Source organism: Triturus cristatus, chromosome 7 (genome assembly GCF_964204655.1).
Source record: "Triturus cristatus chromosome 7, aTriCri1.1, whole genome shotgun sequence".
Classification (NCBI taxonomy): Eukaryota; Metazoa; Chordata; class Amphibia; order Caudata; family Salamandridae; genus Triturus; species Triturus cristatus.
This window is the reverse complement of record NC_140590.1, coordinates 866751494-866765850: the sequence shown is the minus strand read 5'-3', so window position 1 is coordinate 866765850 and position 14357 is coordinate 866751494. Positions and strand designations below refer to the sequence as shown.

Below are 14357 nucleotides of genomic sequence, written 5' to 3'. Positions count from 1 at the left end.
CCTCAACAAGTCTTTGTGGTTGGATATTAATAATTAAATGTATGTGTTCCTGAAGGATAGTGAAGTGACTCTGCTCAAATATGCCAGAATAGCCAAAATCATCTTATACCAATTTTTGTAACCATCATTGAATGAAACACTTCTTAGACACTCATTTACTCCTGCATATATTATTTACTCTAAGTGTATGATCTTGTTCGCATCAAACTGTTGGTGAAATAATATGGTTAGCCAAAAATTGAACTTTTTTGCACATATAAAGGCAAGCTTGTATCACTTTCTTCAGTTCCAATAGCTGTCAATTCATGACTGTGTGTCATAGGACAAATTCTCTATTTTGCTGCAAAGATATGCCATCGTGTTTCAACCATACAGGGATATTTCAAGCAAGGTCTTCAAGATGCATATTCCTCTGAAGGTTTGTCCATACTTGTGCCCATTCTCGTAGAGTACAGGCCACTGTGCTCCATTTCTACGATTACTCAAATTTTTACAGCAGGATTGCAATGCTGTGTCCGAGTCTTTTGTGAAATGCTTACATCTTTTTTGTAAGGTTATCACAGCACTGCGGCTGAATAACAATATCAGTCTCTGAAAGTACATGTTAACTTTTGCCTTTACCACAGGCAAAGTTTTTTCCCCCAGCGGAGTAATATGTTTTTATTTGTATTAACTTTAGCAGCAGATTAATCCATAGTGCAAGGGTGCCTGCGTTGGCGGTAGGCAGGCCATTGTGTGCCAGCTCTGGAGGAAAGGACAGGAATGCACCATATTGCATAAATACGGGGGATTCCTGCCCTTTACCAATTGCGTAGGGCAGTGTAGCAAGACTTGAAGCGCTGCCCCACGCCAATTCCCCATAAATAAGTCCCATATTGTTTTCTGATGTGACGAGTCTTCAGATCATTTCAGAATTGCAGGAAGGTTGGAGAAATTATGTTGATTGGGATTTTGAAACTGATCCTGGGAGCATAAAGATAGATGGTCTCATTTTCTGTTTTTCTCTTTTCTGCAGTTTTAGTTTCCAGTCTGGTGATGTCTTGGCTTTCAGTGTGGCACTGTCCAGTGGAGATGGTTATTTCTCAGCCACTTGTGCTGTTTCTGGTGGCCTTGTTTGTGATGCAGCTTACCTTGAATATAATGTGGGCCCGGGGGCAGAGATTGTGCAGTGACTTCAGGTTTGTGGTGATATAGCCAAACAACGTCGGCGCTTACTGAGACATGCCCATGCAGGATACAATTAAGTGGGGTAGTGTTGTGGTGTCCGTGGAATAAAGGCATGGCGTTTCGTCAGGTGCACAATGACTAAGGGACTTATTAAAAGTTTGTCAGATGGGATACTCCATCACAAATATGGTGGCTATCTCATCTATTGTAATACTAGGACCACAGGTGATAATGCACTTGCAGTATGGCGTACTTGCAGGATGCGATAATCTGCCCATCAGTGCTTAATTTGTAAAAGAATTAGCGCAGGTCCAAAGTTTTTTTAGAAGCATATGGCTGGTACAAGAGAATTGGTTTTGCTTTGTTCGCCATAAGTTGGCAGGGTATGCTCAGACGTGAGTCCCTTGCTCACTTTGCCACTGGATTCAAGCAAGCCTGGCTGAAGACGGCTGAAATGCCAGAAACCGGTCCTAGGAAGCTTGTTTCCGGTCCAGGGAAGACATGGCTTGGCAGTTCGGGCTGGACTGTTCCCATGAGGCACAGGGTTAGACTGATTTGCATATGGCCTTGTCTGAACTGGGGTGTCAGAGTGGGCTAAAGAACGGTGATGGATTAAACCCAGATCAGTTGACTGGGGGTGAGTGCTTGCAATGTTCAACACTCCATCCATCATTTCCTTTGGTTTTGCTTTGTTCGCCATAAGTTGGCAGGGTATGCTCAGACGTGAGTCCCTTGCTCCCTTTACCACTGGATTCAAACAAGCCTGGCTGAAGACGGATGAAATGCCAGAAACCGGTCCTAGTAAGCTTGATTCCGGTCCAGGGAAGACATGGCTTGGCAGTTCGGGCTGGACTGTTCCCATGAGGCACAGGGTTAGACTTATTTGCATATGGCCATGTCTGAACTGGGGTGGCAGAGTGGGCTAAAGAACGGTGATGGATTAAACCCAGATCAGTTGACTTGGGGTGAGTGTTTGCAATGTTCAACACTCCGTCCATCATTTCCTTTTGTTTTGCTTTGTTCGCCATAAGTTGGCAGGGTATGGTCAGACGTGAGTCCCTTGCTCACTTTGCCACTGGATTCTAGCAAGCCTGGCTGAAGACGGCTGAAATGCCAGAAACCGGTCCTAGGAAGCTTGTTTCCGGTCCAGGGAAGAATTGGCTTGGGAGTTCGGGCTGGACTGTTCCCATGAGGCACAGGGTCAGACTGATTTGCATATGGCCATGTCTGAACTGGGGTGGCAGAGTGGGCTAAAGAACGGTGATGAATTAAACCCAGATCAGTTGACTGGGGGTGAGTGCTTGCAATGTTCAACACTCCGTCCATCATTTCCTTTGGTTTTGCTTTGTTCGCCATAGGTTGGCAGGGTATGCTCAGACGTGAGTCCCTTGCTCACTTTGCCACTGGATTCAAGCAAGCCTGGCTGAAGACGGCTGAAATGCCAGAAACCGGTCCTAGGAAGCTTGTTTCCGGTCCAGGGAAGACATGGCTTGGCAGTTCGGGCAGGACTGTTCCCATGAGGCACAGGGTCAGACTGATTTGCATATGGCCATGTCTGAACTCGGGTGGCAGAGTGGGCTAAAGAACGGTGATGGATTAAACCCAGATCAGTTGACTGGGGGTGAGTGCTTGCAATGTTCAACACTCCGTCCATCATTTCCTTTGGTTTTGCTTTGTTTGCCATAAGTTGGCAGGGTATGCTCAGACGTGAGTCCCTTGCTCACTTTGCCACTGGATTCAAGCGAGCCTGGCTGAAGACGGCTGAAATGCCAGAAACCGGTCCTAGGAAGCTTGTTTCCAGTCCAGGGAAGACATGACTTGGCAGTTCGGGCTGGACTGTTCCCATGAGGCACAGGGTCAGACTGATTTGCATATGGCCATGTCTGAACTGGGGTGGCAGAGTGGGCTTAAGAACGGTGATGGATTAAACCCAGATCAGTTGACTGGGGGTGAGTGCTTGCAATGTTCAACACTCCGTCCATCATTTCCTTTGGTTTTGCTTTGTTCGCCATAAGTTGGCAGGGTATGCTCAGACGTGAGTCCCTTGCTCACTTTGCCACAGGATTCAAGCAAGCCTGGCTGAAGACGGCTGAAATGTCAGAAACCGGTCCTAGGAAGCTTGTTTCCGGTCCAGGGAAGACATGGCTTGGCAGTTCGGGCTGGACTGTTCCCATGAGGCACAGGGTCAGACTGATTTGCATATGGCCATGTCTGAACTGGGGTGGCAGAGTGGGCTAAAGAACGGTGATGGATTAAACCCAGATCAGTTGACTGGGGGTGAGTGCTTGCAATGTTCAACACTCCGTCCATCATTTCCTTTGGTTTTGCTTTGTTCGCCATGAGTTGGCAGGGTATGCTCAGACGTGAGTCCCTTGCACACTTTGCCACTGGATTCTAGCAAGCCTGGATGAAGACGGCTGAAATGCCAGAAACCGGTCCTAGGAAGCTTGTTTCCGGTCCAGGAAAGACATGGCTTGGCAGTTCGGGCTGGACTGTTCCCATGAGGCACAGGGTCAGACTGATTTGCATATGGCCATGTCTGAACTGGGGTGGCAGAGTGGGCTAAAGAACGGTGATGGATTAAACCCAGATCAGTTGACTGGGGGTGAGTGCTTGCAATGTTCAACACTCCGTCCATCATTTCCTTTGGTTTTCCTTGGTACAAGAGAATGTCAGGGTGCCAAACACCAAAACTGTTTAGTCTTGATTCCACCTTGCCTATTTTATCTACCACCTGAACTCCCTGCCCAGCTATCTCACTCTTACAGGTTCGCTTTTGATCCCTGCATTCTCCCTTTGTCACTGCCACTGTTCTGTCTGTCTCTACCTCCTTCTTTACCCTGTTGTCTTTTTCTTTGACTTGCTCTGGTTCAAAGTCGGATGAGGAAAAGAAAGTCCCAGCCCCCAATTTTGAGTGTTGGTGGGTCCCACCTGAAGCCACAGGCTTAAATTACGAAATGCTTCACATTTGTGACAGAGTATCCCATTCGTTAAACTCTAAATAAAGCCTGAAGTCTTAGAGTGCTGTTCTCATTTCCATTTCAAGAGGTGATAAAAGCCTTTCTTGGTTTTCTTAGTGATGTGTTTTTTTTTAAGAGGTTGGAATTGAGTCTGAATTTATGGGATTTTCTGTTGTATATCATCTGGGGGTTTTACCATCCGGGATCATTTCAGTGAGCCATGCTGCAATAACATTTATTTTTAATCAATACTGTTTAGGTAATATGGTGGGAATTGTTATTATATGACCATAATCTCTTCCCAATTCCTATTGTGCAACTTGACTGTATATCTTTCAATTCAAGCCCAGAGCTCTCCAGGAGGTGCATTTATCCACTGGGCTATTTTACCTCTGTTTTTTTAGGTTACCTGGAGTTCCTTCAGTGCTTGCCCCAGTTGGCCTATAATGTCTTCTGACTGCTCGCTGCATAGGAGCTTTGACCTCATTTCTTTCACCTCACCCCTCAGCTTCCGAGCAGACTCTTCGGGGTCCCAATGCGTTGGTGACACTGTCTTGCTCATTTCTCGCAACCGGCTGGCTACAGAGAGGGCAGAAAATATCTCCTCTCCAGAGAGATCTAGAGTACAAAAAAATTACAAGTAATTGCTGTCATTGCATAGAACTACATCATCATCTTTAAGTACGGCCTGGTTCACAAACTGCATTTTGTATTCCGTTTGGTAGTTCCACAGTAGTGCTACCACACACTGAATGTGTCCTCATGTAACTCAACTGGTGCTCGTGTAAAGCGCTCTGCCTTCGGGTCACGTTTGCGCTATATAAAAAAACATACTACAAAATGCTATTCACAAACTGCACTTCTAAAATACTACTGCAAAAATAGTAGTAAGTCCAGCATCAAATCCAACCACTGGTACTGCAACACCCTCCGACAGAACATAATTGAGGTGGACTTTAAATAAAACTCCTTAGTAAATAATGTTAATTTTAATTAAGTTATTTGAAATAGTTATATAAATAAGATTTGAAAAAATCTAAATATCGTTTGTATTTTTTATTCAATTTTATATTTTAACAACGTTTTCTTAATTCAAAAACAAATGTAACAGTTTTTGTATGTTTGAATGTAATTAGATTACTTTAAATTAATGCCGTATAGCACTTTTATTATTAAAGCATAATAAAATATTATTTTTCTTTAGTTGAGAATTTAACATTTAATTTAAACTTCTGAAAGAAAGTAATTTCATTTAATGTAATATTTTTACTTTAATCCACGATAATTCAAAATTAAGTTAATATTGCTGTTACATTTTTCTTTTGTTCTGAATTTAAAACAAATATTTTAAAATAGTTTACATTAATATTTAACGTAACATATAGGGGTCGATTCCGATCCTGTATTTTTTTTTCCCGTACGACTCGTATCCGTATTTTTTTCCGTACGAATCGTACAAGTCACGTCCGACCCGTGAAGTACGATCCGTATGGGAAAAAGTACTTATGGATAGGCCCGATCCGTACGAATCGTAGCGGGAAAATTAGTACGAGACGGACCCGGACACTTCTCCGTACAAATCGTAAAAATGAAGTCCGACCGTACTAGTACGATCCGGAGCAGCGTTACAATTTACGATTCGTATGGAAAACGTCCCGTACACAGGGAATGACTTTGCCCGCTCTGAAGCGAAGTTTGTATGCACCGTACCCCCAGCGCTAATGTATGGTGCGTACCCCCAGCGCGTAGGTATGCACCGTACCCCCAGCGCGTAGGTACGCACCGTACCCCCAGTGCGAATGTACAGTGCGTACCCCCAGCATGTAGGTACGCACCGTACCCCCAGCGCGTAGGTATGCACCGTACCCCCATGCGAATGTATGGTGCGTACCCCCAGCACGTAGGTACGCACCGTACCCCCACCGCATAGGTATGCACTGTACCCCCAGTGCGAATGTACGGTGCGTACCCCCAGCTCGTAGGTATGCACCGTACCCCCCGTAGGTATGCACTGTACCCCTAGCGTGTAGGTACGCACCGTACCCCCCGTAGGTATGCACCGTACCCCCAGCGCGTAGGTACGCACCGTCCCCCCCCTAGGTACGCACCGTACCACCAGCGCGTAGGTACGCACCGTACCCCCCCGCGTAGGTACGCACCGTACCCCCAGTGCGAATGTACGGTGCGTACCCCCAGCGCGTATGTACGCACCGTACCCCCATTGCGAATGTACGGTGCGTACCCCCAACATCGCGTATGTACGGTGGATGTTGCTGGCACACGATGGTGGTCTACGCACCCGCACCGTACAGAAGCAATGGGGTGAACGCACCGTACATAGCAATGTCCGTGTACGCGCCGTACATACACAATGCATGGAGGTGTGTGGCTGTACGACTCGTACCCCTGTACCATACTGAACCACGGACACTGTAAAACAGCACAAGGAGGGCCTATTCGACTCACACAACACCACAAAACACGTCTACACTGCACACAAAATGAAAAGGACTGACCTGGACACATCCAAACAGGCAAACAGAGGGGCAACCTCACAACCACCCCTTATAACACACCCACCAAAAATTCAAACTGAGCCCCACCCACAAATGGACCAATAAAAAGGGACCACACGCACAAACCATGAGCCTTTGCAACAGACTCACCACTGCTACAGAGCACACACAAACCACTGCACCCATCCACCTAAACATATACACCTACACACACACCCCTTCACACATACCCCCTCTCCACATTCACACACAGTCACATTCAGACCCACACACCCACAACCATCCACACCCTCACCCCACACCATGCACACCGACAAGAATCCAAAGTTCACAAGGGAGGAGCTGGATATCCTTGTCAATGAAGTCATCGGAGTCGAGCCACAGCTCTTTGGAACATTGGTCAGACAGACCAGCATAGCTGAAAAATCACGCCTGTGGCAGAGGATCGTCGAGAGGGTGAATGCTGTCGCACCCATCAGAAGGACCAGGAATTAATGTCAAGCCAGGTGGTAAGATCTGCGGAGGGCGGGCAAGAGAAAAATGAATGAAGAGCACGCCCAGACCAACATCACTGGAGGTGGCGCGCCCCGCAGACCTTACACAAGCACACACCACCAGGACAGGCAATGGATTTACCCACTGCCACAATGGACATGTAACACAACAACACCAATACATAGCCGAAGAAGCATCCAAGCCACAAATGGACATGTCAAAGACTCAGGCGAACATATCAATCTGTCCCCTGCAACATACCCATACACAAGTGAACATTGAGGAGAATGCTAGGCACATACAACTACCTGGAGGAACTGTGCCAACTTGAATGTGTATGAAACATGCAAGTTGCATTAAACAGCTTTAACATTGTCTCTCTCTCACACACAGGGCAACGTGATGAACATCCCCCCAACAATGGGGGGGAAGAATCACAGGCTCGGGAGGAACCGGATCCCACCAGCAGCGACACCTCTCAACACTCCGCGGATGACCCAGACTGACCTGGACCCTCTGGTGTCCAAGCCCCTGCAGCACCTGGTTCAGGAACATCTGTGCCATCCACCACCCCCATTCCTGCCACATCACAGGAGACACCCTGGAGCCCTGCCCGCAGTGAACAGAGCCAGTCTGACCAGGAGGGACAAGGTGCGGCGGGCACCCAGGAGGAGGCAGACAACACCGCCACTGCCATCCCTCAGGGGTCCCGTCGACCCGATGTGCCCACAACGGCAGGCCCGGCTCGTGTGGGCAGGGGTGGCGGGAGTGGAGGCAGGCGTAGGCGAGAACCTGACCAGCCAGCTGAAGGGACCGGTATGTCACACATCCACAACATCATGGAGGCATACTGGCATGACACCAGGGAGATCAGCCAGGTAGTGGGGACCCTCACAGAGATCAAAAACCAGCAGGCTGAGCAACACGCCAGTCAACAACACCAAGGACGGATGGAGGCAAGACTGGCTGAGCTCCTAGCGGTGCAAAGGGACATAAGCCATTCACTCCGTCGGATCGCCGACAACATGGGCAACCCTCCCTGTGACACCAGGCGCAGACCAGAACCAGCCACAGGGAGGGAGGAGGAGGATTCGTCCGACGGAGCGTCCCAAACATCGTCGAGGCCTGCATCTGAGGGTCCCCGGAGGAAGGTTGGTCGTCCACGGAAAAGACCTTGAGGCACCTGGCCTTCATGTGCGACAGCATCACCCCATTGACTGACATCATCTGCCACATGGACTTGCTGGTCACAGTCTGACCAATGATGCCAAACACTGTGGGATGGACTCTGATGACTTCAAATGCCAAGGATCCCATCGCCCCCTGTGAACTTTGGATTCTATGGCCCCTGCATTTCCCCATTTTCTCTGCACAAATCATGCCCCAGAGCTCGAAATTAAAAATTTAATATTTGAAATTTCATATTGCAGTCATTTAGCATGAGTCCACAACCTACGTGTGGGGATATGTTAAAGTTTGCCTGAGTGTGGAACTAACTCCAGCCATCCATACACTTGGATCTGAGTCCGGTCGAGGACACACATGGCTCACAATGTATCACAAAATACAGACATGGAGCCTAACACTCACCCGTGATGGCCTCAAGCTGCTGAGGGGGGGCTTGCTATATTGCTCTGACAGACCAAATTGGTAGAGTTAATTGAAGGTGTAGAGGTCATGGGTCATGTTGATGTGCCCGGGGAGGGAGTACCAGGTCTGTTTTGCGAGGTGGGAGAACTATCTCCTGCATGCAGAGGTTATGTGGATGAGATGAATGGTGGCCAGGGCAAGGTGGGCTGCATAGAGTAGGGCCAACGGGGTGTTGGATGACACACGTCCAAGGTTGGTTTGGGTCTGGGGTTGTGTACTGCCTCCTGAGTGTGGTTGAGGAGTCTGAAGGTGATCCTGCAGCACACAGTGAGCCATTGTACCTCTCTCAGGTGGACGGTGATGTGGCTGGGGCGGGGGATGTTGCAGATGAGGTGTGTGGATGCACCCTGGATGTTGATAAGTTCTCCTTCATGTTTGCTGTTGTCCTCTGTAGAGGCCGGTGCTGTATTTCAGCCGGTTGGTGTCCTGGACCAGGGGGACGGTCTGTCTTGCCTTGGAGTGGATCTATCTGGGGGCCATCAGCAGCATGTGGAGGGTGTTGCAACATGAGGTACAGATGTTGGTGAGTTGCATGTTAATTGTGAGCGATGGGTCCATGATGAACACCAGCTTGCCTGCGTGGCCACTGGGTGCTGGTGCGGTGCACAGACCAGTGGGATGCAAGGCGATCGGGATGAGAGTCTAGAGAAGGACCGACAGGTAACGGAGCACTTTGCTAAGGAAGAATTCGGTTGGGCTGGCAGTTATATATGTGGCCAACCCTGTTCACTATTTCCAGTTAAAGTAAGCCGGGCAGCTGTGCCTACTCATCCCGACCGGAGCCCCCTGAACGCATATTGCTCCATTTGAAGCTGCCGCTGCACGAGTGAAGACGCCAGCGGTGCGGGACGCCCGGCCCCAGCTTGCTGTGTGCGGCGAAGAGCTGGCGGAGCGCCCGTTCTGCTAGACTCTGCTGAGGATTTGTGCTCTGCGGCGGGGGCCCGTGGGGGAATTCGGACTGGAGGAGAGACGCACGCGGCAAGGCGAGCCTGCCCTTGAGTGCACCCCAGGCTTTGGAGCTCCGGCGGTGAGAACCCTTTGGCTTTATCTTTGTTGCTGTGTCCTATAAAGTACTGCCGACAGGGGGGAGCACCTCAACCTTAATATTTCCCTCCACCTTGCTCATTGGGTCATGATCTACACAGCGCAGCCTGGATTTATCAACACCTGCTGCTGACTGCTGATAGCGCTGGTCGCCTGGTCCTGCGGCCGCTACGGTGCCCCTCCTCACCCCCCCATTCTGCTACGGATGCCCGGGTAAAGAGGCTCTGCTTCCTTCTTCTCTTTGGGGTTATGCTACCCAGGATTACCGAACTGTAGTACTTGGCCAGCTGGTATACTGGGAGTCCTTGGTTTGACATTTTTGGCATTTTGGTGCTCTTTTGGAACTTACGAGGATCAGTGATCTATAACTCCCTGGTGATCTATTTTTTTTTTGACTACACTATCAGTTATTCCTGGTAATGAGAACAATTACCTGGTGCTGGAGTTGGCTTTATCTTTTGGATTAAAGGGTGTGTGACAGTGGGTATGTATTTTAATCATAGGTGGCTACGTATAAACCTGGTACTGTGGTTTGCCGCTCGAAGGCTTTGGACTCTGCTACACTCATCGGTTGGGCCATTATCGTGGATGTGATCGGCGCTTGGTGGCAAGCTGATTTTTTAAAGGCACGGGGAGCTCATTTTACTGACTATCTTTTACACACGGGACTGCGAGGACCAGGGTGCTTTGTTCACCACTCACCTCACGCACCTGGTTCCTCTTCCCGGCTCCGCCCCCGGCAAGTACTTTACGCCTCGCGGCCCCCGTTTCGCGGGAGCCGCTCGAAGGCTTTGGACTCTGCTACACTCATCGGTTGGGCCATTATCGTGGATGTGATCAGCGCTTGGTGGCAAGCCGATTTTTAAAGGCACGTGGGGCTCATTTTACTGACTATCTTTTACACACGGGACTGCGAGGACCAGGATGCTTTGTTTACCACTCACCTTACGCACCTGGTTCCTCTTCCCGGCTCCTCCCCTTGCCTATTTAACCCACACTTGTCCTCGCGTGAGCGGGATGCGTGCGGGGCGCTCCCCGGGCAAAGGGCGGGTCCTCTTAGGCCCTCAGAGGCCGTAAGAGGCCGGGCAGGGCCAATTCCCTAACGTCCCCATTGTGTTGTATAGATTTGTTTCTCTGCACTGTTGTCATGGCTCAGAGCTTGGCTAATGTTATTGTAGAAAAGCCGGGGGGGTTCTTAACTGGTACACTTGACAGTTATTTTACAAGGGTTTTCACTGATTTAGATAGGGAGTCAATGCTGGAAGAGCGAAGGGCGGAGCGTCGTCGCTCGGTTGAAAGTCTGAAAAATTGGGCTCCTAAAGATCTCATGTCCCAGACTCTCCCTCCTAGTGGCGAAAGTCCTAGTGGCATCGACGACCTTACACCTTCTGCGAGCGTTCCTCTTCTGTTACGAGATTTCATATGCACTCCTACCCCTCTAATTGATCAGACTGCCAGCCATCTCACGCCTCCTAGCCCCAGTGTATTAACTGTTAATTTAACTAATTCAACCACTAACAGGAGTAAACCCGTCCGACATAAGATGACTAAAACAATTCCGCCCAAGGCACATGGTCCCCCTCCAGGCAAAAGAAGACGAAAAGGGGGCGAACACCAAAAATCTAAGATTAGCCACAAAGATTTTGGCAGGCATTCTAAGCCGGATATTAGAACAGACCAGGCGCCTGCTGCTGTATTAGCTAATTCCCTCAAATCTACCTATCTTGACAAGGAAGCTAGCACCATTGCACCCACTGCCCTTTCTGCTGATTTCGCATTGAAAACAGCTCCCCCCACCCCTCTACTAGATAGTATGGAACAACTAATTAGGTCCCTCGTTTCTCCAATCATAGAGGGGCTTAAGAGGGTGGAGAAACGTCTCGAAGTCATCGAGTGTGCTATTAGGAGCAAGGATGTTGCAACCAGGGATGTTGTGAATATGGCGCTGTCCCCTTTACACTTGGGCGTACAATCGAATAGCCAAGCCCCCAAAGTTGCATCAGTACCTTTTAATCCAGGAAAACACCAACAACAAAGGTTACCTCCCCCAACGGTGGCAAACAAACCAGCAGTAATATCTGCTAATGAACCGAAGAGAGGAACAGATAATGTATTTGCAAGAAATCTGCAGGAGGGGGCGGGGAGCTCCAGATATAAAAGGATTCCAACGAACAAAGGTCCAATAGTTGAACTCCCCCCTGAAGCCGTGCCTTTTGTGGTCGTTTTGCGGGGGTCCCCATATTGACAGATAACAAAAGGGAAGGGTTCGCCCAACTAAAAAACAAAATCATGCACTGGCTTAGCATATACAGACCTATCACAAATAATATTAATGGAGAAATAGTGCATGTTAGGCGACTCTCATGGCTGGGCGGCAGAAGTAAAGATCTCGAGGGTGATGTAGTCGTAGTTAATTTTAGAGATCCTAGAGTGGTTGACCATATTCTAAATTGGCCTTCGGGCAATGGAATGAATTCCATCATACCCCGTGCATTGACATACTTCTATCCAAGATCATTGGTGTTCCCTACAACCCATGGAAGTGGCCAAGGACCCATTTACCCGAATTATTTAGCTTCTCTTGACATGGGATGCCCCGCACAGATACAACACCCAGCACCTGTCGCTGATCCCTTTGGGTGGAATATTGTTCCCCCTAGATTTAATTTAAACATTAATAGGGGAATGGAGCATCTAAGACCATTTACACCCTTGGAGACCGTAAATAGGTTCGATGTGTTTACAGATATGGAAGGGTGCGACTGAAGATTACAGCAGTTGTGGGGTTTGAGGTCTTCCCTGGTTGGGGGTGTGACCAGTGTGAAGCCACAATGTATTGATTCTTCTAGCAAACAAGTAGTTGGGTTTGCTCCCCTAATTGAACGAGATACCATCATTGCTCATGATAACATTTGCAGGGAGGTGATTTTGACGGCTAGTGAGACTTGTGCTACAGACGGAAATGGTCCAAGTACAACCCCTAGGGTGTCATTGCTTCCGTCTGTGCCAGACAGGAAAGATCATAACAAAGGTGGGGTTGGTACTGGAAGCTTAATGTCATGGAATATAGCGGGCTTGCGTCATAAACATGAGTTCCAAGAGTGGGTTGACTTTGTCAATGGTTTTGATATCTGCCTCTTCCAAGAGACATGGGTGTGTGAACCCATGTTCCTGCAGGGCTTTCTGAACTATTCTGTGCCAGCCACTAAGCGTAAAAAGGGCCGGCCGATGGGAGGCTTGACGATTTGGGTTCGGCAAAACCTGTCCTTAAATACAAGAGTTATCGAGACAGGGAGTAGGGATATCCAACTAATAAATCTAGACTTGGGACTGCTAGGGTGCCTTGATCTATACAATGTATATATTAGGGGTAATAAGGGTGGCAAGTCAGAAGTCCTAGCTTCCTTGGTGGCTCTCCTAGATACCCATTCCCTGGCTAATAATATCATAATTGCTGGCGATTTTAATCGTACATTTGAACCACTGGCCTTAGGTGACGATTGTCTAGGGCTAGATGAAGATAGGCATTGGGGTGTCCCTCCACTTGATTTAGATCCGATAAAGCGATGGTCCGACGACATTATTTGTCTAAATGCCATCTGCCTGGAGAGAGGCCTCCGTGCGTTGAATGGGAGAACCAAGAGTGATAGGATGGGAGCTTGCACATTTAATAACAATCGGAGTAGGAGCAGGATAGACTATGTCATGTGTAACCTGGAAATATGGAACCTGGTCAATGATATGGAGGTTATCCAAAGGATGGAAAGTGACCACGACCCTCTGTGTATTTCCCATGGATGGTGGACCCTGTCTAGCGGGAATGTTCGAACAGCGTGGGAACGCCTCCCTCTACCTGTTTCTTCCAACAACACACGCCGGCTGAAATGGCCTCGCGTAATGGCTAACCAAGATTCTATAGCTAGTATAAACAGGGAGGTGGATAGAGCTATTGAGGCTTTGGAGCAGGCTGTCGCTGTCACCCAGGGGTCGCAGGAAGCAACAATAATACATGATAACCTCTTTTTAACTATCAAGTCTCACTTCCAGAAGGCAGGTAGGACTAATAATTGCAGCGCCTCTAACACGACTGCAAAGTGGTATAACGCACAGTGCAGGTCGGCAAGGTTGGCCCTGGGTAGTGCCATTAAGTCTAGGGACCTGGTGTTAATTCGTAGTTCCAGAAGCAACTATAAAAACTGTATAGTTGCAGCAAAAAAGGAGTGGGACGAGAGGCACTGGAGAGACTTGTTGGAAGCCTGTGGCTCCAAGGACTCCAGGCTTTTCTGGAGTATTGTTAGATGGGGGAGAGGTGGTGTCCCCGATTGCCCTGTCAACAATGTCCCGGAGGAGGATTGGGTTAAATACTTTAAACCTCAATATGCAGACCTTAACCCAGGTAGGGAGATGGAAGGGTTTGAGGATGTTTACCCGAATGAGCCGTTTTTTTCCCCCAAGGAGGTTTTGTTGGCTCTAAGTGTAGTATCGTCGGGTAGAGCCCCTGGGATGGATGGGGTACCGGCTGATC

General features: G+C 48.7%; 1 protein-coding gene across 1 annotated transcript in view; it reads right to left on the bottom strand.

The window, feature by feature from the left end:
* Nucleotides 1-14357, bottom strand: part of LOC146810779 (uncharacterized) — a 176759-nt gene that overhangs the window by 66123 nt on the left and 96279 nt on the right. The window contains exon 5 of the mRNA XM_085614446.1: nt 4537-4745. Within this exon, the coding sequence (XP_085470572.1) occupies nt 4537-4689 (153 nt within the window). The 5' untranslated portion in view covers nt 4690-4745. The remainder of the gene's footprint in view (nt 1-4536; nt 4746-14357) is intronic.